At 48.2% G+C, this 23,949-nt stretch overlaps 7 protein-coding genes across 7 annotated transcripts; 4 read left to right on the top strand and 3 right to left on the bottom strand.

The window, feature by feature from the left end:
- Positions 1–337: 337 nt before the first annotated feature.
- Positions 338–1,273, top strand: CTRU02_209077 (putative aldo/keto reductase; the record flags this gene model as incomplete). The annotated part of the gene is made up of 1 exon (XM_036725973.1): positions 338–1,273. The coding sequence occupies one exon, from the start codon at positions 338–340 to the stop codon at positions 1,271–1,273; it is 936 nt and encodes a 311-aa protein (XP_036582166.1).
- A 1,292-nt stretch (positions 1,274–2,565) lies between these two features.
- CTRU02_209076 (cytochrome p450) lies at positions 2,566–4,541 on the top strand (the record flags this gene model as incomplete). The annotated part of the gene is made up of 6 exons (XM_070205200.1): positions 2,566–3,013; positions 3,072–3,251; positions 3,301–3,760; positions 3,820–4,115; positions 4,184–4,294; positions 4,351–4,541. 6 exons carry the CDS (start codon positions 2,566–2,568, stop codon positions 4,539–4,541), a joined length of 1,686 nt encoding a protein of 561 aa, XP_070061275.1.
- A 229-nt stretch (positions 4,542–4,770) lies between these two features.
- CTRU02_209075 (2OG-Fe(II) oxygenase family protein) lies at positions 4,771–5,978 on the bottom strand (the record flags this gene model as incomplete). Its single annotated transcript, XM_036725975.1, has 4 exons — positions 4,771–5,334; positions 5,390–5,567; positions 5,627–5,652; positions 5,748–5,978. 4 exons carry the CDS (start codon positions 5,976–5,978, stop codon positions 4,771–4,773), a joined length of 999 nt encoding a protein of 332 aa, XP_036582168.1.
- A 2,065-nt stretch (positions 5,979–8,043) lies between these two features.
- Positions 8,044–9,732, top strand: CTRU02_209074 (NCS1 nucleoside transporter; the record flags this gene model as incomplete). The annotated part of the gene is made up of 1 exon (XM_036725976.1): positions 8,044–9,732. One exon carries the CDS (start codon positions 8,044–8,046, stop codon positions 9,730–9,732), a length of 1,689 nt encoding a protein of 562 aa, XP_036582169.1.
- A 536-nt stretch (positions 9,733–10,268) lies between these two features.
- CTRU02_209073 (hydantoin racemase) lies at positions 10,269–11,039 on the top strand (the record flags this gene model as incomplete). Its single annotated transcript, XM_036725977.1, has 1 exon — positions 10,269–11,039. The coding sequence occupies one exon, from the start codon at positions 10,269–10,271 to the stop codon at positions 11,037–11,039; it is 771 nt and encodes a 256-aa protein (XP_036582170.1).
- Positions 11,040–11,106: 67 nt separating this feature from the next.
- On the bottom strand, positions 11,107–13,178 carry CTRU02_209072 (C6 transcription factor; the record flags this gene model as incomplete). Its single annotated transcript, XM_036725978.1, has 5 exons — positions 11,107–11,446; positions 11,503–11,594; positions 11,655–11,780; positions 11,841–12,717; positions 12,790–13,178. 5 exons carry the CDS (start codon positions 13,176–13,178, stop codon positions 11,107–11,109), a joined length of 1,824 nt encoding a protein of 607 aa, XP_036582171.1.
- Positions 13,179–15,684: 2,506 nt separating this feature from the next.
- Positions 15,685–22,741, bottom strand: CTRU02_209071 (ankyrin-2 ankyrin; the record flags this gene model as incomplete). The annotated part of the gene is made up of 2 exons (XM_036725979.1): positions 15,685–21,355; positions 21,408–22,741. 2 exons carry the CDS (start codon positions 22,739–22,741, stop codon positions 15,685–15,687), a joined length of 7,005 nt encoding a protein of 2,334 aa, XP_036582172.1.
- Between the last annotated feature and the right edge of the window lie 1,208 nt (positions 22,742–23,949).

The following is a 23,949-nucleotide window of genomic DNA, read 5'->3' as shown; positions in this document are numbered from 1 at the left end:
GATAGTTTTAAGGTTCTAAAGGAGAATTCCGTTGTGTGTAGTCTTTTCGGTCCTGCTCCTTTGCACAGCTGGACACGGAATCTGATATTAATTATGGAAACCTAAGCTGACTGTCATTTGAAGTCTAAACCTTCGTAGCATGCACTGTTTAGTAATTGACTTGCCAGGTACATCGAAGATCAGTGCATACAGGGGAAATATATAAGCCAGAGATAGCTCTTCTTACTGGAGTAACCGTCATTCATTGTCATCCACCTTGACCCAAGCCACACTCGTTTACTTATATGCTTACTCACTCAGTCACTCATTCAACCAGTCAATCGTTTATTCATTTACAATGGGTCACCTGTCGCTGCTTCTTTCTTCGCTCCTAATCCCCTTGGCACTCGGTGCTCCGGCGGGTGGGGCTCAGCAGTCAAACCTGGCGAGAGATCTCAAGATTGTTCAGACTTTCAAGCAGAAAGTCACCGTCGATCCCAAGGGCATCACCAAGAAATGGGTTGGCAACGATATCTGCAAGTTCGAAGGTTTCCGATGCGCGGAGAACCCCAATACCAAACAGACGGCAGTTTCTGGTATTGATTTCAATGACTTCAACTTCGGCAAGGATCTTTCCCTCAATGGTTTCGTTGACCAGCTTACGGACCTGACCTTCTTCCACGCGGGCAGTAACGATTTCACTGGTTCCATTCCGGACTTCTCGAAGTCCAAGTGGCTGTGGGAGCTTGACCTCAGCGACAACAAGTTCTCCGGTCCCTTCCCTCCTACTATTTTGAACATGGATTTGGTCTTCTTGAGCTTGCGCTTCAACCAGTTCTCTGGACCCCTTCCTCCCAAGCTCTTCGATCTCGATCTTGACACTATTTTCCTCAATAACAACAAATTCAACGGTCAGATTCCTGACAATCTTGGATCTTCTCCCGCTAGATACATCGTCCTGGCCAACAACCAGTTTACCGGCCCAATTCCTAAGAGCGTTGCCACCTCTAAGGATATCAACGAGATTCTCTTCTTGGGCAACCAACTGACAGGTCCTCTTCCTACTACTTTCAACCTTCCCAATGCCACTATTTTCGATGTCAGCGACAACAAGCTGTCTGGGCCTGTTCCTGAGTCTCTGTGCCAACAGAAGAAGCTTCAGGCGCTTAACCTATCTAAGAACAGGTTCACTGGAAAGCTTGGCCCCGCTTGCACTGCCTTGGTTAACAAGAAGATCCTTGACGTGACCGGTAACTGCCTCGAGGGAGTCAAGGGCCAAAAGGCCAAGTGCTAAGAGATGTTACTGTGCACGGCCCGGTTTTATCTGAGGTACAAGAATATCAAGGCTGCGATATATGGGCGCATTCAAACCATTTGTTTACCGTACTTGACCTAAGGTCTAATCAGAACATATGGCTGAAGCCTCAAGATTTAAATCTACGCTAGTTAATTTTATTGCCCGTGATATTCCAGTCATCAATTTGGATTGTGTCCATATAAAGTGTCCTATCAGCTTACGAATGAAGCGCTATGCTTGCCATTTTGTTAGTGAACGGCTTACCACCACGTTGTAAACCCGGATGATATGTGTCAAGGCAATTTTGAAGATATTTTTATTTATTATTGACATTGATCGGATTGAAACCACCAAAATCGTCGTTTCAAGATTGAAAAAAAGGTCGAACTAATGCTATTGCGCAATTGCCTACTACTCATACATGAAATCCTGACGTATAACTGTAAATAGATCTTTTGTGGTCTAAATTATAAGTACCTGAAGCATAAATTAGATGACCATTGTGTTGTTTTTTCAGTGGGGCTTAATAATGAATAACTACCTAGTTAGGCCGTTGCAATAGTTGTAATACGGCGACTTGTGTGGCCACCTAGTCAAATGTCCAGCACAGGGGGCTAAAGTCACCAACTGCTCCCTTCCGATTGTGAAGGGCTGTGATACCATATCTCCCACACTCACTTATAAGCCGCCAATTATACTCTAATCAAATGCATCACGATTATTAGAAATTCCTGTTGATAACTACTCGCATGTGACTTTCGAATCCTGCGAAACTCAAGTTACTGTTCTCTGCAGCCGTAGATATGTGAATAGATGAGATCGTTTCTATAATGCCGTGACCTATTCTATCGGAACTCCGACCAATGAGCACTCTTTCGGACCTCCGGCTGGATGATACCCTTTTAATTGTTCTTAGCTATTCGTAACCGCCGTAGATATACAACAGTCCACCTGAGACCTTTCTGTGACAGCTGATGATGGGATGATGACAGGGTTTGCTCTGGCATACCATGCTCTAAGCTGTAATACACTAGGTTCAGTGATGTCAGTTGGCTTTCAACCGAAATGCGGAAGCAGAAACAGAGTTCAAGAACAAATGGGGGAGAGCGGCGGACTTCGGAATCATGCTGAGATTTCCTGATCAAGGCGCCTTAATTTCCAACTTCAGATGAATGTAGTAAAGCTATATGAAATGCTCGTCGCTAGCCCCTCGGTCGGTATTAATTCTATTTCAGGTCTTTTGATTGACTGAGAGCGTCTGGTTCGTCGAGTACTTTTTTATCACCACAATGTTAGTAAGTGACGTTCTCAAGACGCCTGAAGCCCTAGGGCTATCATTTGTCGTTGGCGTCATCTTGCATATTTTTGTTTTTCGTTATGGTGAATGGGACTTGGAAGCTCAACGGCTCATCATAACATTTGCTGTCGCCTATGGGACGACCGTGGCATCAATAATGGCAGCTCCCATGATCGCACCTCCAGCATTGCACAAATTTGACCCAACTAGCTTTTCCGACGCTTTTAATGCAACGGGAGTTCTCTTTTCGATGCTGGTCGTCGGCATTTACACGAGTATGACGATATATCGTGGCTTTTTCCATCGATTAAACCGATTTCCTGGGCCGTTCTTTGCCAAGTTCTCAAATCTATATGTAACCTTGAAGATATGGAAAGAAATGCATCTGCACGAGGACGTCCGGGAACTTCACAGAATATATGGTGATATAGTTCGAGTTGGTGAGCCACCAATCTAAGAAGTTACCCAGGAGAACATGATTTAATGAACAATCAACAGGTCCGACTGAGCTTTCCATCAACACACCGGATGCTATTGACGCCGTATTCCTTGAGACAGACTGCTATAAGGGCCCTTGGTATAATCTGCTTCATCCGATGGTCTCTATGCAAATGGTTAGGGATAAGGAGGCCCACTCCACGCGCCGCAAAGCTTGGGAATATGGCTTCACCTCTAAAGGTTTGAAATTTCTAACAATCCCGAATAGTATGCTGACCGGATAACATAGCTTTGCGCGAGTATGAGCCTCGAGTGCTAAAATACACTAACCAACTACTCAATGGAATTGAAGCCAGCGCGGGCACAAAGTTCAACGCGTCCTTGTGGTTCAACTTCTACAGTTTTGACGTCATGGGTGAGTTTTCCCTTGGCCACGGGTTCCGCATGCTTGAGGACGGCGTTGCACACTTTTATATGGACGGCCTGCATAACGAGACCCTGGCCGTGGGCCGCTTTACGCACGCAATGTGGGCACTTCCGCTCTACCGTAAGATGTCACTGTGGAATGCCGAATTACGGCGGTTCAAAAGTTGGATCTCGCTTCAGGTGCAGCAGCGCATCCAGAATAAGCCTGAGAGTCCAGACCTTTTCACAGGGGTGCTCGAAGATTACGAGTCCAGGGAGAAACATTCGTTCCAGGACATGCTAAACTTGTATGGAGATTGCATTTTGATCACGGTTGCTGGAAGGTTAGTTTGTCAAAGACTGCCAGACAGGGCCGAGTAACGCAACTAACGACCGCTCCAAGCGATACTGTTGCAGCTGTACTTTCATGTCTCTTCATGGAACTAGCGCGTCATCCAAACGAATATCGAAAACTACAGCACGAGATTGATGAATACTTTCGAGATCATGAGAACCCCGAGCACGCGCCCCTTTCAAAGTTGCGATATCTTCAAGCTTGTATCGATGAGTCTCTGCGCTTGCATCCGCCTGTGCCTTCTGGCGTGCAAAGAATGACGCCACCTGAAGGCTTGCAAGTCAACGACACTTGGCTCCCGGGTGACACCATCGTATTTGTTCCGTCTTACACACAATACAGAGGTAAGCATTTCCACCTACTGGGATCAAAGTCGATGTTCATGGATGGAGCCAAAAACACTGATCCGTAGACCATGCAGATGCTCGATTCTTCGACGACCCAGATGCCTTCATACCAGAGCGGTGGATTGACCGGCCGGAGCTTGTAAAGAATGCTTCAGTTTACGTGCCCTTTTCAACAGGTAGGTGATTCGTTATTGATAATCCCGATTCCTAATATAGAGCTAATAGCTTCAAGGGCATGATGTTTGCATCGGCAAGCAATTAGGTTTATTAGAAGTCCGCTTTGTGGTCAGCGCAGTCGTGCATAGGTATAATGTGAGATATGCACAGGGCCAGACTGGGGAGAAGTTTTTGGCGGAGAACAAGGACACAGGCACTCTGACTGTAGCTCCCCTCAACTTAGTATTCGAGCCTAAAAAGGCATGATCAGAAGTTGGTGATACAGGTTATATAAACGAGTTGGCCCCAATTTAAGAATGTTTATTAATTCTTGCTTGAAAGAAAAGAAGTGGGATAGAGTGACTATCACTTCCTCTCTAGGCCACTGCCAGAAATCCTTTTTCCAAGCACTGAATTTGGAGCACCTTGGGGTATCCTACTTACCAAGCTAACATCTGGCGATATGCATGGGCAATGTTCCTCCATTGTTATCTCCTCATGGCTGGCTGTACGTAGCTCGTATCCTTCTCTGGAGGTGCTCTAAACTCGTAACTGGCTTTGCATTTTCATACCCCTTTCTCTTCAGCACTTCCAAGAATTCGGAGCCAATATCCGACCCATGTTTTGCCGGGTTTTCTTGACCTTCAATGGGCTCCAACATAACGTGTCGGTCAGGTTGTATGAAAACTGGGATGCTCAGTCTCCCAACGTTCTCACTTGCTGATCGTGGGAATGCCACGCGATGTACGGTAGACCGTAACCTGCCAGCTGTCCAGAACTCTAGCGCATCTCCAATGTTGACAACTATAGCATCTGAGATGCAAGGTACGTCTATCCATAAGTCATCACGTAGGACCTGCAAGCCTCCTTGGTCGGATGGTTGGCGGAAAAGCAGTGTGAGGGATCCATAGTCCGAATGGGCCCCTGCTCGGATATCATCAGGCTCGTCTACTGCAGGTGCAGAACCTGGAAATGAGAGCTGAGATATTGGAGGGTAGTTGATAAGCCGCATACGACAACTCTCGCCTGTGTGGGCTTTGGATAAAAAGTCTTTGGGCATCTGCGCACGTTTGTTCAGCGTTAGATATGACCTACCGCTAGCAGGCTGCACTCACACCCAAACCAATTGCAAGAGCTTCTAGCAGGACTTTAGCTAACTCGTCACAACTGGCGAAGAACGCAGCCATCTTAGCCCGTCCAGCTTCTAACTGGGCAGGAAGCAGCTGTGATGTTCTCCCAGGATCAGACAGGTAGAAAGACTCCTTGATATCTCCGAGCCCGGCTCCGGATAATCTGATCAACATGGATTGTCAGTGTATAAGAGAGTCTCAGTTTATTCGACATCCACTTACGCCTCCTCCCTCATGCCCGTGTAACCCTGATGAGAAAACAATAATTAGCATCCTGCTGTGGTCGGTGAAAAAGACCTTCTTGCGGTAAGATCACCGACAATATCGACTTCTAAACGCTTACCAGATCTCCGCTGCCATTGGCGTAAGCCAATTTATTGTCCAAGGAGGAGCTGAAGAAGGCGTCTGCCAAGGCAAAAACGCCCGCTGCACCCTCGTCGCTCAATTTGTGACCAACAACATAAAAGAAGCCAGGGTCCTTGCCGACGCGCATCAACTCAGCCGCCAAGCTTTCGGCCGTATCAAAAGACCGTAGATCGACTACGGATAAAGCGGTCTCAGTGGCGGTAGCCATGACTGGGAATATGAACAAATGAAAACAGAGACAAGGCGCTGCAATGTGAAGAAAGGAGTGACAGCACCGGAAACCAACACAAAGGGATATTGGATTGAGTATATGAGTGACCAACAGTGACACACGGAGATTAAAAGAGCAATTCATCCGATGCAATAGGCTCGACCGGGTGGCCTACGGCAAGCGAAAGTATCGACTGGTGTAGAAGTGCGTACGTGACCAGTCTAGAAACTTGCCGTTGACGGCAAAAACTGTCCAAGCTCTCTCATATTTAAGTACCTCGGACCAACAGTTCGAAATAATGCAGCATCTTTGTCAAATCAGCTTCCAAGGTTCTATCGATGGCCTCGCGGGGTAACGTGTCTCGGCTGCTAAGCTGCTGAATGGCTGAATTTGCAGACAGGAGGGGGAAGCCCGTTTTCTACTGCTTAGGGCTAGTCCGCCTTAGAAACTCGGTACTCGAATTTGAGAGGAAACAAGCAATGGAATACGTCGCCTTAGTTGCTGCTGGTGATGCCGACTGCAGGAAGCCTCACCTCTCAGCCCTGCGCGCTGCCTTATACTATCACCTTGGCGTCACTACCTTGGCGCCGGCCCAGTTTGGCCGGCACGGAGGTAGTAGACAGTCTACTAAACAGATGTAAAGGATGGCAGCACCTGCATTAGAACCAATCGCAACACATTGTCAGTAGCATGTTTGTTCCTCGGGTCATGCGACATGGGGCGGGTGTGTGAACTGCTGAATCAACGAGCAAACCATCGAGAGAGCAAACAAACGGGGAGAGTCCGAAGGTCGAGTCTTGGCTCATGTGCCATCCTGAGTAAAGCCACATCGCCGAGTGAGTAAGCATGAGAATTGGGCATGAAAGGGAACATGGAATAAGGGAGAATAAAATTTCCCAGACAGTACGAAACTAAGACCCTTTGAGCAGCACCCCTGCCTGATTCCCCAACGCATTTTTTGCATCCCTAGTATCTCCCTTCCCGAGCATCTGGGGCCAGATGGCCCTTCAAATTCCTTATTCTACTTTAGGTCTGGGATCTTCATAGGCGAATGTAACTGTTGCATGGGCACTCGGGTGGCCTGGAACCACCACACATTACATGGGCTTATCTTCTGCATGGTACCGGGGATCCGGAAGCCGTCACTCATGAGGTATAGCGCAACTCCATCTCGTCCCCTACAGAAAACCTGCTAAACTTTCTACTGTCTTAATGTTTCATCGGAGGCGCCACCATCTAGGACTTCATACCTCGGAGGACACAAAAGATTGGCCTAAGGTGATGTGCGTGTCGCTCCTCTCGGACACCAGGACACCCTTCCATGTCCAAAACCCTGTTTCCGCTGCACAGTTTGGTCGTAGTGGTCTCTGTCAGCCCTTCTGAATCCCACAAACTTTCGAGTCAGATTGTGTCGAGAACACATGGTGTGGTCTATTGCCAGAAGCTGACATTTACCCTTCCATGCGATGGGCTTCCACCCATGCAAGAAACGAGTAGTATTGCACAGGATCACTCCTAGGTTATAATAAAAGACGCCTTCAAGGACATGCTGTTTTGATAATGTGATGAACAAAAATCAACCTTCTCGATCGTTTCTTCTCTGAACACGTTTCGAAAAACCCAACAGGCCCAACCTTCACAAAAGGTGGCTTTTCCACGGCGCTAGATGAGCGACTAGCTAAGCTTTCGAGCTAAGACTCGCAAGTTAGAAACCCCCCTCAGAATCATCTGGTCGCTGTCGGGCAAGCCAGCCCACCTCCTTTGTGTTTGTTTGTGTGCGTCGCTACCCAAGTCCCCGCAAAAGAAGCTCGTCTCGTATCCTGGTCCCGTTCCATCTTGGCCTTCACCGCTTGCCCACAGCCCCATTCCCGCGTGTCTGTGTGCAGGCCTGTTCCGCTTGCGCGCCGGCGCACTCTGTGCAGCTTCACCTAGAAGGCATCCGCACCACATCAGATAGCGTTGACTACAAACACCAGCGCCAAACAAGACCAGAAGTTCATCACCCGCTTGAATCGACTGTAAGCCGATCTTGTGGCATTGGCAGGCCAACTAAATAGAAGTCATGGCGGGTCTCCTCCGCCGACTTCAAGTCTCTCGCGAGACCGATGTCCTTACTACGGCCTACATGAACCGCGACACTAGGCCGCTCCCTCCTGAAAGACGGACTTACGGTCCGTGGCAGTTCGTCGGCCTCTGGGTCGTCACCGGTTCCTTCAACATCGGCGGCTGGACGACCGGATCGTCCCTAATAGCCCTCGGTCTTAATGTATGGCAGGCCATGTTGACCGTCATCATTGGTCACATTCTCGTTGGCCTCATATGCGTCCTCGCGGGCGGGCCTGGGGCAAAATGGCATATTGGCTTCTCGATACTCCAGAAGGCGTCTTGGGGCATGAACGGCGTCCTGTTCCCTCTCGCGCAGCGCATAATGCTTTCTTTCATCTGGTACTCGACACAGGTTTACTGGGGCGGGCAGTGCGTGCGCACTTTCATCTCTTCCATGGCGCCATCCTTCAACAGCCTAAATAAACCACTGGCTAACGGGACCATGACTGTGGCGGACTTTGTTGGGTTCATCATCTTCTCCATTCTTTGCCTGCCCTTGATCTACATCCGTCCAGAGAAATACCACGTTCCCTTCGCCATCGCCGCATGCACCGTCATCCCGACTGTCTTCTCGCTTCTGATATGGTGTGTAGCGACAGCAGGCGGTGCAGGGCCGATGCTGCAGGACATTACGACGACGGCCGGTGTTCAGCAAGCCCACGGCTCGCATCTGGGATGGATGCTAGCTCTAGGCGTATGCACAAACATTGGTGGCATCAGTACGCACATATTTAGCCAGTCGGATTACACTCGCTTTGCGCGCCGACCGCGGGACCAGCTCGTGTCCCAGATAATCTTCGTACCTTTGAACACCATTCTCGTAGCATTCATCGGCATCGTGTGCACCTCTTGTGCAGCTCAACTGTTCCCCAAGACAGAAGGCACATTAGTATGGGAACCGTATCGGTTTCTGGATGCACTCCAGGCGCACTACGGCAATTCTCCAGGAGCGCGCGCGGCCGTCTTCTTTGCGAGTCTGGCGTTCATCTTTGCGCAATTCGGGATCACAGTGGCGCAAAACGGCCTTTCGAACGGCATAGACTTGTCCGCTTTGCTGCCACAATACTTCAACCTGCGCAGAGGCGCATATCTTACCGCAGCATTCGCATTTATCATGCAGCCTTGGCAGTTGATGAATGGTGCAAGCAAATTCCTTACTGTTATGGGCGGGTACGGTGTCTTCCTAGGATCCATGACCGGTGTCATGTTGGCCGACTACTACCTCGTCCGCAACCGGAGGTTAAAGTTGACGCACTTGTATGAAGCGACTAACAAGAGCATATACTGGTATTGGAATGGAATAAACTGGAGGGCAGCAGCCGCGTGGACTATGGGAACATGGTCTCTGCTGCCGGGCTTCATCCAGAGGGTGCAGGATCCAAAAGTTGAGCTGAGGGGATGGTCACACCTTTACTACCTTGCATGGCCATTGGGGTGTACGTTGGCCGTTGCGACATACTGCCTTTTGCATTATGCGTTTCCCATTAGCAACCCCAGAATAGTAGACGACGAGGATTACTTTGGAACGTTTGGGCCGGGGGAGCGAAGGGTGAAGAATGATCGGGAACAAACGCTGTCAGTCTCGCTGGCGTCCACCGAAGACAATTTAAAAAGCCAAGACAAGCCGGATGAAAAGCCGGTTTGATATGGTGATGGGGTGCTTTGTTTTTTCTTTTCTTTTCTTTTTTCTGGATCGCAAGCGAGCAGGTTTGGTGTTTTTTTTGCAGTTGAGCTCTTGAAGACGGTTTGGTTTGAAACAACGTAGGAGGGCAACCCCTCATATATAGTAATACCCTTTACATCTCACTTAGAACAAGCTAACCGTGTGAGTTTGGTCGGACATTTTACCGGCTATGCGCTACGTAAAAAAAACCTACCCAGGGAGCTCGCATTATGAATGTTTCTCCATGTAGCCAATTATCGTACATCGGTTAGGATATTCCTCATGTCTGGCGCCGCCGGTGGGCCGGCCTCAACGCGCGGGGGCGGCTAAGCTGTTGAATTTCATGACTGAAAACTATCTACCTCCCAATATATTTTTTACTGCAAACGGTATCACCACGCAGATGGTTTAATCTTTTACTTTTGCTTCTTGTCAGCCTTGATCTTTAACTTTAAGATCAAAAGCGGTTGAGATCTCTCAGATTCCGAGTAAGGAGACCACGGTCGATCAACTAAATCATGATCGATTCAAGCGCAACAACGAACCTGCTCTGCATCATCCCGATATCCACCACTGGTATGACTGACAGTTTGTCCCGTCTGTACCCCTCAACGCCTGGCGTCGCAATCACTTTTATCGACGGAAGAGATCTTGACGAATGCCCTCCTTGTATCGAAAATCATGAACAGGCTCTAAGCTCGACTGAGGCCGTTTTACCTCGAGTCACAAGCTATCTAAATTCGCACGCAGTTGATGGTGTTTTAGTCTGCTGTTTCTCTGATCACCCTCTCGTCTACGCCTTGCAGGAGAAGTTTCAATTACCCATCACTGGAATTTTCCAAGCTGCCCTTGAAGAAGCGACCGAGGACGGTGAAAAGTTTGGCATTGTCACGACGGCACACGCGTGGGAAGACATCTTGACCGTTTCTGTCAAAGAACTTGGGTTTCAAAAACATTCAGCAGGCGTAGCATCTACTGGCTTAGGAGTCTTGGAATTAGAAAGTCTGGATCGACAGACTGTGCTCGAGCGTATAGCTACTTCATCGAAACGCCTAATTGACAACGAAACGAAGAGCATCATCCTTGGCTGTGCAGGTATGACTGCCTTAGAACACGACATCCAACAAGTGCTCCCGTCTCCAATAAAGACCATTGACGGCGTACGATCTGGGATCAGAACCCTGACTCGCCTAGCTCAGAAGAGGTCAGGTTTGGAAAGCGGAAGGCATACAAAGGCATACGAAGGGGATCTACGCCGTTCGGAAGGGGCAGACTTTTTAGTAAGTTAGAATAGGAGTATTCCCGGGTTTTTTTCTATTAGACGGAAGACATTAAAAGTCGGTTCCACAACCCATTTTACGTAGTCCAATTCTCAAGCGCGTAACGCCAATCGATCTCTGTCGCGTCGTTGAATGCTGTTGAAAACACATTGTTCATGAAGTTCATGGAGATATTATACAGGGGGGCGTCTTGCACCTGGTACTGATCCATGGTGCCGGGTGGCATGACGTCTATGACTTGTGGCCCACCCGGTATTTCTGTTGGAAGCATATCTGTCATTGTTATTGGTTGCTGCTGGATTCTTTTGTTGAGTTCCTCATCGATGTTGGAGATGTACTGGAATAGCTTGCCCGAGATTTGGGGGGCATTTGGAACTGATGAGCCAAGGTTTTGCAGGAAAACCGCCATTGCATGCCTTGAGAAGGTAAGTGCCCATTTAGACGTCAGAAATCCAGACCACGGCCAGCTCACATTACTTCTCGCAGTTTATGGTATTGATATGTACTAAGGTGGCGGCCGATGAAACTGCTGAGCAAGTGGCCAACGCCAACCAGTTCTTGTAGCTTGCGGAAAGTCAGCATGTGCAATTTAGTGCGTTGAAGATGGCTTGATGAGTAAGGTACCATTGGATGGCCTATTGCGCGCAGATATACGGTCGGGACTTGAGTAATTTCGTTTATCAACTCGATGGCGGCACCGCAAGCTTTCTCAAACTGATTATCGCATGCAAAGGCCGCCATGCGAAGAAGCTATTCAATGTTATTACATGCCCCTATGTTGGTGATAAAATCAAAGAGAGCCGGACTTACCTGATAGGTGCATGCAATATTGGCCACTTGAAATCCACATAGATTCTCTTCGCGGTTATCTGACGAAGGGAACGCCTGAGAGGCGTACACTGGCAGCTTGCTTTTTCTCTCCAACACCTTTTCTAGCAAGGCATCAATCGAGGGTAAGAACTCATTGAGGTGGGTTCGGTCTCGATGAACTGCCTGCACTCGTCCTATGCGCATGCGGACAATTACGTGCTCCAAAACACGGTATAGGTCAGTAATGTAGTTCCAACCTACGAGCCAGCTGCCCGGGAAGAATATATCTGGCTTCGGGTCCCCGGGATTCTCGGGGACGGGGACGCCGGTGGGGTCGAGGACTCCGGAAAGACCGACATGGACTGGATAGGACACTCCGCACTGCAACTCTGGACACCGAATGACATGACCTTGGATGAGAGCTGAATGGACTTCTAAGCGGTACATTGACCAGAAGAATTGTCGCCGGACGTAGACTTCCTTCGAGGTCAAATCTCCCCAGTTAGTCTCGAATTGAAACACGGATTGCGCGACAATGTTGTGGTAGCGGCCGAGGTACTGTTCGAATAGGGGATCGTCTTTTATCTGAATTGCCGCCAAAGACATTGTGCCAAGGACCTGTAGATACGCAAAGACTTCGTGTTTGGGTATGTCTCGGTTATCGTCAGGAATTGCCTTTCGGGCGTCGTCCATGTAAGTCTGTTGAAGCTCGTCGCGAATCATCTCTGGGACGTCTGGAGTGAATAAAGCGCCGTCTCTCACATGAGAGGCACTGAGTGCACATATGGCCATGAGGCGGGCAAATGCAACCCGATTTGACGACATGTTGGACGTTTCCCACTCCTTCATTAGACTTGGTTCATCATAAAATGGAAAACTTTTCAAAATTGATGTCAGTAAATTCTCAATCAGAGCAAGGCTGGCGAAGGACTGGATGGTTTTTACGAACACTGGGTACACGGTATCGAAGAAAATGCAGATGAGACGGTGAACAAGGTTTCTGCTCCCGTGGCGACTCTCATCGTAAAACCACCTGTCAGTAACGTCCCTATGTTGGGGTTGCTTGATCGAAGCTGGCGACGTCTTGGATTTCACGCCTCTCTTAGCCGCCACGCGGTTCCAGGTGCACTCGGCATTGTGCTCGATACAGGTCAGACAACTGGGCTGGCCATCATGGCCGACGATAGTTTCAACCCCGCTCCCTTCGGGCACAGGCTTGCATTTTCGACCTCTTCGATGACAGAAATCGCATGCCTTGGTGATGCGGCGGCGCTTGAAGTTTGGCTCGCTATGCCTTCTTCCGTCGCCGTTGAGGTGAAGCTGCCGATCGTCGCCCATGATCTTCCGTGGCCTTCCCCCGGCCGAGATACAAAAGAAGCGTCGGGGGGCGCGTTGAACCGAGTCACGGGACTCGCATCCGACACAAAGCGGAGGGATGGTGGAGCTAAACGGTAAAGGGCCGAATCCTCCCTCTTCCGTGCTTCTCTTTCTCCCTTGTGCAGATCCAGATCCACGGGGGGGCCGATGGAGGGTTCGAGTTTGCTATGTACAGTCTGATCCGAGGATTCTGTCCGTGTGGATGACCGAGGTGAGACGGTTTTTGTGCAACCCTAAAAAGAGCCCGGCCTCGACGTGTGTCTTATTTTTTTTTAAACTTGGTTTTTCCAAAACCACAGTGAGAGTGAGGGGATTGGGCTGTTGGATGTTGAAATTGAGACTGTCTGCGGGTGGGGCGGACATAGCAAACATTACCCTGCAATAATGACTAAGCCATAAAACATCCTTACACATACAAATAGGTTCTGTTACGTCTGTGGTTGGGAGTCTTGGTGGAGGTACGTAGCTCTTCACACCTTGCCTTACTCGAGGGGGCCTCGAGAACGAACTTAAGGAGTCAGGGGTGGCTGTGCCACAGCCACTGACCGCATTAGAACGCCCTTTTCCTTTGTTGGACCCTGGTCTCTAAATTATGTAGTCTTATCGCGTCATTGTTTGTCCGGTAATGGTCTTGAAACGAATTGCATTCTGTCTGGGCAGCTCTCCAACGCTGACGGAAAAGTCGATATCCAGGGCCAGAGTTTGAAATTTCTTTCAAAGGCACAAAGTTAAAAACAAAGTTGAAGTGCTGCTCTTTTTGGGAAATGCCTCTATTTTGTGAGACATCGAGACGTCATTCTTCTCATCCCCAGTCCTAACATATCGGGACCGAATCTGTATTGACAGCCAATGTTTGTTGTAAACTGTCAATGTTTGCGACTCAGCCTCTTTCTCATTTCCGCCATACACGTGGGCATGTGTCAATCCCAAAGCCCATCCTGTTTCAACCTGCTCACCGACCGTGTTCTCGGGTCAATAGTCCTTCAGCACGTTTGTCTGCGGCCGCATCCCACGTGAGGAAGTGGAACATTTCCCCGGCCTGTTGGTTGGATATTGTGTCGCACCGTGTTTGCTTTCCTTGTCATAGTGTAGATCTGTTTGGTCCAGACCTCGCCTCGCCAATTCGTTTTTCAGTACAGCATGCACTCCCCTAAGCATCTTGACCAACGCTCGACATCTGATGTGACGTAGTATTTTCGCGGGGTTTTGCATGTGTCACTTGTGCTAATGTTTACGTTTGTAGTAGCGTGGGATTGTGGGGGAAAACCCTGTTCAGGACCTTGCAGTTTCTGAAGCCTCGGATTGGGGGACAACATATCACAATGTTTAAACTTTTATCATGGGTATTGTTGTCAAACAGCTCAGTGACTCGTGAATAAACCTTTTTCGATCAGGAACTAATCTAGAAATAGATTTGCACGCAGATTTCATAAGAGCTGGCTACATTAGATGTCACGCCCTGCTCTTCGGATGTCGTAATTCACCACAATGTCCGGACAGCCCTGGACAGTTCTGAGATAGCGTTGTCTCTGCTGTCGTTGCATGCCAGCTTTCCTTCTACTAACACAGAATCTCTCTAACTGAACCATATTGGAACTTTTAATTTGTACCCTTTCTCTCGCTGCTAACTTGCACACCCTTCAGCTTTGTTTTCATATGGAGGCTCGTAGCAGGTACAAAAAGGATTTTGATAGAGAATTAAAGTATTGACAGATAATTCCCGGCAATCTCCGGCGTGGCTGTCCCGCGCACTTAATCTCTACCATCTTGTATGGAAATTCTAAGATCCTATCTTAGGTGCACCAGCGCCTGCTCTGAGATTTCTATCCAGCTTAGGGGTCACTTTCGAGGATCGAATGATTTAAACTATTGATGCTGATAAGAGGGTTCTCTTGAGATTGGTCTTCGGAAAACTAGGAGCAAGACATATTGAACCGTCGTCTTCCTCTCGCATTAGGCCTAGAAGTAGATGATACAGCAAGCCAGGTTTTGAATCAAGACAGAATTTGTGCGTGTGAGTTGATCATGAAGTCCATCGACGCCAGATTGAATGACGGACACGAAATGCTTCTCAGGCTCAATTTGGGCTACAAAACATACCGAAGTTCAAATAATGCAAAGACTATCTGATCATTTGGCCCAGCTGCACTAAAGTGATAATATCATACCTACTTACAAAGTGAAAACGGTTCCGGCTAGAGAGCTCCAGCCGAAGAATTATCAAAAAACTCAATCCTCAGGCCATTGACGTAGTTGAGCCATGTGCATGGGCTTAAGCCAGGCCTTGCTTGCATGCTTTTCGGATTAAGCCGTTGGGAATCGAGATGTTTCTCCTGTTAAACTTGGTGGGCGCCACAATCCGCAAACATCACAATACGCTTCGCATGCGTCATGCAAAACGTTCCAGAAAAGCTCGACTAGTAAATTTCAACGGCACTAATCTTTTAACAGCGATCTCAATTCCAAGCTACGTTTCCATGTAAGTTTTGGGGTCCCATAACTCAGAGACAACTACTTTCCCCTGAAACTTTCTTTTCGCTTTCTCCAAGGAACAGAGCCACTTTAGCGTGGACTCATTCCATGCTTTCTGGTATTTACCCTCCAGTAAGAATACCCCAGAATGAACTCCACTCCAAGGACGTATGCGAGAGATGTAATCTTCTTCCCAATTACTCGAGCAAGCCTCGAGTTTCCCTTGTTCAGTAAACCGTCCCACCAGTAGCCAGTCCACAATGCCTGGAAAGCTTTTCGCCGCATCCAGAGCACTTTTCCAGACGTCATTCTTCTTATAAAGAACTTTGGCCCCTCGATACACAAGCAGCTTCACTACATCTACCCTGCCTTCGTGTGCAGCAGCCAATAACGGAGTACCAGCAGTAGACCCTTCGAATTCCATATCGAGCCCAATCCTCAAAAGTTCTTGGACCTCTCTCAAGCGTCCGTAGTGAGCTGAGAAACAAAGCAAACTGAAGCTTTCAAATGTCTTGTCATCACCTTTGACTTCAGTGAGTCTTCTTATGAAGTCAACGCCCATGCGCCGGTGGAACAGTCGAAGTGCTTTATGCATCGAGCTTTTATTGTCGAAGAGCTCAACTTGCCACCACACCTTCCACAAGCCCCGGCCTTGATAATGTGACTCTAAATCACAACTAAAGTCCGAGTTGACGATGAAAGTCGCAATATCGGAATTGAACAAGGCAGTGGCCCAGATCGGGATACCGAGGCACCCCCTTTGATTCAGGCTCATCCCTGCTTTCATCAACAATGGAAGTGTCTGAGTTTTACCAAACATCAACAGCGTATTGGAGTCCTCGCTGCGGTCAATTCGTGCCCCTCGGTTGACGAGAAGCTCCATCGCGTCAACATTGTTCTCTCGAGCCGCGAGCTGGAGCGGGGTATGTCCGTGTCCATCTCTGATGTTAATTGCTGCCCCTTTATCCAACAGAAGTGTGATCATGGTCAAATTTTCTTTGTCGGTTGCAACGTGTAAAGGGGTGCCGCAAGACTGGCTCATCGCATTGATGTCCGCTCCATGTTTGATGAGCAGTTTCGCCATTTCAATGTCGTTTTCTATTGCTGCCGCGTGCAAAGTTGAAGTATTTCGGTTGTATACATACCACGTTGTTACTTGGGTGGCAACTTGTCTGACCAATTTTCGGCCAGTCGTCCTATCAAGTTCCTCGAGATAAGCAAACAATGCCGTTAAAGACTTCTTGGATTCACGGTTTATGGCGATCTGAGCAGGCGCAGAGTTATCGATGAGCCATATCAGTTCGTCTTGCGGAATCAGCCGAAGCCACTTGGGCACTTCTTCCTCGAGATCGGAATCGTACATGAGGAGGTCGAGTGCAGTTGAACCACGCGTCGGCCACTCTTGCTCAAACTCGACATCGCTGTCGGATGAAGAGTAAGCGCTAGAACTGGTATCAGAGTCTTCGCCTTCAGACCAATTTCGAATACCGTAGCAGCAATAACCGCAGGCATGCCGACGACATGTGACACCACGGAAACTAGCTCCTTTGTCAATGAGACACTGGACGATTTCCACGGAAACAACTCTGCTTCTGAGGGCGAACAAAAGCGCAGAACAAGTTCGGCAAGATCTCATCTTGATGTTGGGACTACAGCCTTCTTCCAGAAGTCTTTCGCAGGTCTTTACATCGGCTCGCTCAATTGCGTATTGCATCGCCTTTGACAACGCCGCCCTGTAATAAGACCGGTCCGCTACCTGATCTAAGTTCCCTTGGAGTGAACCCCGTATTGACTTTCTTATCATGTCCGTGATATTTTTATTCTTCCACAAAAGGGCCATGTCCAATGGTGTTTTGCCCTTTTTAACAACTAGATGTTTTGCCCCAAGCTCGAGAAGTAAACGTGTCGTGCATTCATTCTGGTTTGTTACTGCCAAATGGAGCGGAGCAAAGCCTTCGTTGTTTTGAGCGTTGACATTTGCACCTCGGGACACAAGGAGCTTGATGGAGTCAACTTGACCCAAGAGTGTTGCAAAGTGTAGGGCGGTTGACCCATCTGACGTTGTAGCATTAATATCCTTTGCGTAATCATGGTCCAAGAGGAAAGCAACTGTTTCTGCCGAACCTATTGTGGCAAGATGCAATGCTGCCGCTTGGTTAAAGGTGATTGGATTGGCGCCGGCTCTCGCCAAAGAGACTTTGACCCGAAAATTCCACATTGTCTCTGAAGCCGACAGTGGCACCATTTCTTCCAGTAACTCAATCCACCCATATACACACGCCCATGACGCAGCGGTCCATCCATCGACATCAGAGTGATTCAAAGTCTTGTCTGCCCCGCGTCTAAGTAGCAAACGAGCACTGTCAAAACACCCAGCGATGATGTGTAAAATCAATGGCGAATTCTTCCTCTGTTTGCTGACAATAGTGGGGTCTAGATTTTCATCTAGTAGCTGTTGTACAAGTCTGATTTTGACGCAGGACATCGGGCGCCTATGTCTGGCATAGCCACCAGTCTGGCTAAGCGGGATGAAGCCTCGAGGTATCGGTGGTGGTGGCGGTGGCATTCCATGTGGCAAGTTGGGAGGCGGATTCTGTATGGCAAAGCCAAATGATGGGGTCTTCCACGGCGTTTGGGAAAAGCAATCTGCTAATCCCAAGAGGTGGAAAAGCCCAAACTTCTCCCCCGAATTTGTGGGGGTAAGCTCATTTAGGGCCTCTCGGTTTGCATTCTCGAGCAGCTTCACAAGGATCCGGTGACTGTTGGGGTTGCCACCATGGGCACAGGCAAATTCAATGGCGTTCATGCCCAAGACTCGTTCATGGATATCAGCACCGAGGCAGAGCAGACGATCCACCATAAAAACCGAGTCGCAAACGATTGCCCATTTCAAGACTTTCACATCCATCCCGCTGCTTTTGAGGTAGTTTGAGTCACCCGTCGCGTCGAATACCAACACGAAAATCTCTTCCAAAATGGAGACAACTTCCGGGTTGATCTTTGAATTGAGTGGTATGTTGCTGCAACTCAGTAAGTTTTCAACTTCTTTTAGACCTGACGTGCCAGAGGTTTGCTCATGAGCTCCAAGACATCCTGTGTCAATCATAAGCTTCACTACCTCCGGGGCTTTTTCCACTTGTATATTGAAACTTGGGATGGATTTTGTGTTGTGTAGATGCCTGTACCTGTCTCGAAGGATGTTGAAGACCAGCGACCAAATTGTAAGTTCGGTTTTTCCGGTTGGGAGGGCTAGGTCAGCCGAGATAAGCTCTTTCAGAATCGCTTCGTTGTATGAGTATAATTGACTAGCCTCCAGAAAGCATGCAAGAGGGCTTTTCCAAGCCAGGGATTCGCTGTAGGGATATATGACCAAGAGTTGTCGCACACAGTCTGCACTGGCGAATCGATCTAAACAGTGCAGGGGAGTTTCTTCCGACGACTTGAGAAGAAGTCCTTCTGCATGAAGCTTCTTCAGAACGTCGACAGATTTGATGCTTGCAATAATCTTATTAAGTGGCGGGTTAGAACTCTTCAAGCAGCTCTGGTCTCCTTGACAATGGCCGATAATCATAATAGCAACCTCATGGCTTGCATTGTCAAGTGCTACAGCAAGGGGTGTCAGCCCGTTTTTGTTGGTCATGCGTAATGCGATATCCCGCTCGGATTGTTCCACCCGAGACAGAAGGACTCTAACGATTCGCAAGTTATTGTCTTCATCGTTCGCAAGATGCCAGATTGTGTCGTTGAAGTCGTCTGTATGAATTGTCTTTGCCCCATGGTGTAGCAAACACACGAGCGCATCCTCCATACGATCTCTGAAGCAGTCCAGCACCATTTTCTCCTTGCGATTGTCACCTTCTCTAGAGTCCACATACGACGTGAGCATGTAATCCAGGCAAGAAATTGACAAGCAGGAAACAGCAAAGTCTAACAGTCTTGTCAAGGCGTCCTCTTGAAGTTCTAAGTTGCGGTGTGGGTTTTCAGCAATTTCTTTGAGCATGTTCATGCTGTCATTCTCGATAGCTTTCCACATTGCCTCGACAAGCATTTCATCCGTCACTGCGGCTGACACAGGTAACTGCGTGTCGATATCTGTTGTATCGGTTACGACCTTTTGAAAAGCTTTCAAGTACGCAGAAGCTTCTCCTTCCTCTTTTGCAACCAGGTCTGTAAGAAGCTCCAAGATTGATGTGATGTTTGACATTGCTGATTGACTCTTGTGCTTGTTCCATTTTCGACATTGGGACCGGAACAAATCGATGGCATCATCATGCATTTGAGCCCCTCCTCTTACTACAAGGGCAAAAGGTTCATAGTCGGATGCCCATTCTGATGACTTGAGTGCCAAAGCTCCCATTGAATCCCATGAGTAGTGGGTTGGCAAGGGTCTCGTGCAATCAGCGCCTGCTGTAACCAAGACTCGTATCGTTTCCATCGAAGGTCTCTCCTTAGGAGGTTGCTCAGCCCAATCTTTGCTGTCTTTTCTAGTGTAGAAGTCATGACAAGCGACGAGAAACGGCCCGCCAAGTGCACATTGCAGAGGAGACCCCATCCGACTGATTTGGTTGACGTCTGACATGTGCTTGAGAAGTTCATGGCAAAGACCGCTTAAGCCAAGAAGAGAAGCCATATGTAACGGCGTGAAATCTCCGCGACGAGTAAAGTGTGCTAAACGTCGCGTTTGGCCAGCACGCCACTTCCAGTGAGGTGCTCGCCGCCTCCACTGCCACGACGTCGAAAGAACTACAACAACATCTTTTCTTCGTTCTTGATTTGATGATGATTCTTCTGATATTCCCGAAGGGGAACTGCAAGACCCTGTGGTGCCTTGCGTGGAGTCGGACCATAGACTGTCGCTTACAGAACTCCCATGTTCCATGTCAAGGTAACGGCGAGACCTTCCAGCACTTCTTTCATCACATCGGTCATTCATCCAATTTCTCAACGATCCGTCTAATCTATAAAAGCGGCAAACTTCCAGACACCATGACTTGAAATTGGCCGTCTGGGCTAGATCGCATAGTTCCATAGCCTGACCAAGGAATTCCGCGTCATGCCAAAGCTCGTTCGCCAATTGTGGCCACATCAAAGAGGCGTATCTATAGAACGGATATCTGTAGTTTCTGGCCTGAATGAACTTCTCTTCGGAGTTTGTTCTTGCCGGGAGACGAGAAAAGTGCCCAAGACACAAGTAACGAAGGGCGCACATAGCAAGGAGGCGTTTAGTGCGGGTTTCCGACAGCCGATAATCCGAAAACTCAGGGTCTGAGGGTTCGATACTTTCCAAGAACTCCTTGAATGTGTGGTGCGATAGCTCAAAGCACTGCTTATCTGCAGATTTCTTGAGAAACAGGCCGCACTGATTCAAGATTTCTGTCTCGTCAACTTCTGGATATTCCAGCAGGTCAGCATCCAGGCTAGGTATACACGCCACTGACAATGCTTGACACATTTCAAGGATGGTAAGTGGAGGGTCCACAAATGTAGCCAGCTGGAAAGCTGCTTGTACTAGACCACGAACTGCAGGCGGTTGTCGATTGAACTGCCGCAGAGCGAGCTTGTATGTCTCCTCGAGGCTATTTGGAAGCTGCTCCAGAAATTCATTCCGTTCTTTATTCGAGATCAGTCTAGAGAGATGGTCGATTTGATAAGGTATCTGTAGGAAACTGCGCCTCGTCAGTAACTCGACTGTTTCATCAAAACCGGCAAACGACTTACCTCGCTTCACAGCCAAAGCTGAGTTTACTAATCACTTCATCCTTCATACGTGGCTCTTCTAAAGCCAAATTTCCGCTCAAAATTGCATTCTCAACATTCGTGGCAGCCACTAGTTCTAGTTGGTCTGTGGATGCCTCGATCTGTATGTGTTGGAAACCTTCTCCGAGGGCTACTTGGATGTCTGGCTGATGTCGTGAAACCACTGCTAGGCTCATATTCCCACTTTGAGATGACAACGAATCCAAAGTCTCCGTTATGGCAACGACGTTTACTGCACACTCATTCACGCCGTCCGCAACTACCAGTACCTGCTTGAAGTGCCGAGAAACATCCAGAAATATTGCCTTCATGCGTTCTATAGTCGGTTTATCAACCATTCTCTTGCGATTGAGTTCCTTAAAATACTGTTCCAAGATGCTGATTGCTAGAGGATGTTGACGAGCAACTCGGGAAAGTAGCGTGCTCACAATGTGGAAGGGGTCATGAGTTCGAGGGTCTGAGGATTTGCAAAAGACGAAAGCCACAGCGATATTATGTACGTTATAAAGCTTATGTATAGCCTTTTCGATCATTGCTGCTGCGAATGTTGTTTTCCCAACTCCTGGAGGGCCGGTGAGCCAGAGTTTCGAGTTTGGAGTTTGTATCCAGCTTTCGAATACTTGACTTTCAAGCAAGGGATATCTCGTCAGCCTGTTCAGCCCTTTTAATTCTTCGATGAGGAGTCTGTTCTGGCCGAGTCTCGAGAAAAAGTGTACGACTGCATACAACTCAGGCGATTTCACGCAGCGGCCCCGAGTATAGTCCCGTACTTCGAAAAAGCTGTTATCCTTCTTTTCATTACTCGAAAAGCTCAATAATAGCTCGTTCATCGAATTTGCTGTCAGCGCCTTGCTAATTGCATGCTTATGCACAGTCAGTTCTTGTAGTAGGTCTGCTGTCCATGCTTTGGTGAATGGCCATTTGAGTTGCCGGTCCATGCCATCCTCTTCTAGATCTTGGATTGCGTACGCAAGCTTCTTCTTGCTCAATGTCTTCCCAAGGCGGTCGAGAGTCTGATGGCATGAAATCAGTTGTGGTGGCATGGCCAATGCACGAATGCCATACCAATCATCCATGAGATCCATGTCTTCGAAAGAATACGCTAGGAGACAGAGCCGATGGAGCATGCCAGCCATGTCCTGGATCTCATCTGCAATTTCCCGTATCTCTGCTCTCCTTTTGCTGTCAATCCCACGGGCAAGATTATCTTTGGCGAAATCGAAGGTCTGCCGAAACGCAGCATCTGTTACCGCTACCAACCCACGAAGGCTGTCAACGACGCCTTTCGGCTCCATGTTCGTCACGAGTCACTTGGTTGGAACATCCACTCAAGCATAAGTTGGAAAAAGGCATATGGTATCGTAGATTGCACGATACACAACTGACATGCTTAGAAACCCAGCTTGGGCGAGGGGAAGCAGCAGAGCCTCGTCGCCAAATGATTGCGATGTTCGTTGAAAAGCAATTATCAGCCTGGTCTCTGGCTGAGCTGCACGTGTGACGTGGCGCATTATTCCCCGCTCACAGCAGCAGGGAATGTCAGACAATGGCTGGATGATAACATAAACGCTTGCATGCGACTGGACAGACTAGTCAAATAAGATGGGAGAAATTTTGGGCTATGGGCGGCTGCATCGCTAAGCGGATGTAAGACCTGTAGTCGAATCGTCCCAGCTATCTGATCGCCTCATTTTTGGGACTCGCAGTAAGAAATCCGCCAGTGACAAGCTCGTAAATAAGAGGAGAATGTTTGTTTCCATGACCAGGCAAACATGAGATGTTTGAAGCAGACTGCAGCTTGTGTAAAGCTTCTGGATGAAGGTATCCGTAGTTTTTCAGGAGATTTTGCCGTGCTCTGAAGTTTCGCCAAGTCAGACACCCAATCCAACCTTTTGTTTCTTGATCTTACACCATCCGAGACATTTCTATATACATGGGCAAAAGCTATCAGCATTTCTTCTTACATCGTGAAAATCTGCCAACTTCGACTACACCTCGCCTATTGGCTGTATAGAATGAGACACAGCTAGGCAGCCAAATTCGCTCGCTTATGCTGAGACCACTAATCCGCTGATAACTAAGTACTGCAAAGTATCCTTAACAAACAAGTCGTGTTTTTCTAAATCAGCTCGCAATTCGAAACTTCTGGACTCAATACTAGCAACGTTTTCTATTACCCACGATATCTGTATCGAGTACAAAAATCGGCTTAAAACGACTTTGAAGTAACTTGCGCCTCCGGTGTGATCTGCTCACTAAGCGCGCAAAACTTACCTAGTTCTTGGAGGATTCCAGGCTTAACATAAATCGAATCAACATTCTGATTGATCATTCATTGTACGCATGATAGACATATACGGTCAAATCGCAAGCCTGTGTAATTTGGATCTAGTACAAGGTATGAATTACCTTAGTCGCATCACTCTTGAGACCGTCCATCGGTATTGAAGCATGGATGGATTTGTACCAAATTTACATCACAAAAATGTCCAGTCTAGTTCTG

This window comes from Colletotrichum truncatum (genome assembly GCF_014235925.2).
Source record: "Colletotrichum truncatum strain CMES1059 chromosome Unknown Contig_0005, whole genome shotgun sequence".
NCBI classification, from domain to species: domain Eukaryota; kingdom Fungi; phylum Ascomycota; class Sordariomycetes; order Glomerellales; family Glomerellaceae; genus Colletotrichum; species Colletotrichum truncatum.
This window is presented reverse-complemented; position numbering and strand designations above follow the sequence as displayed.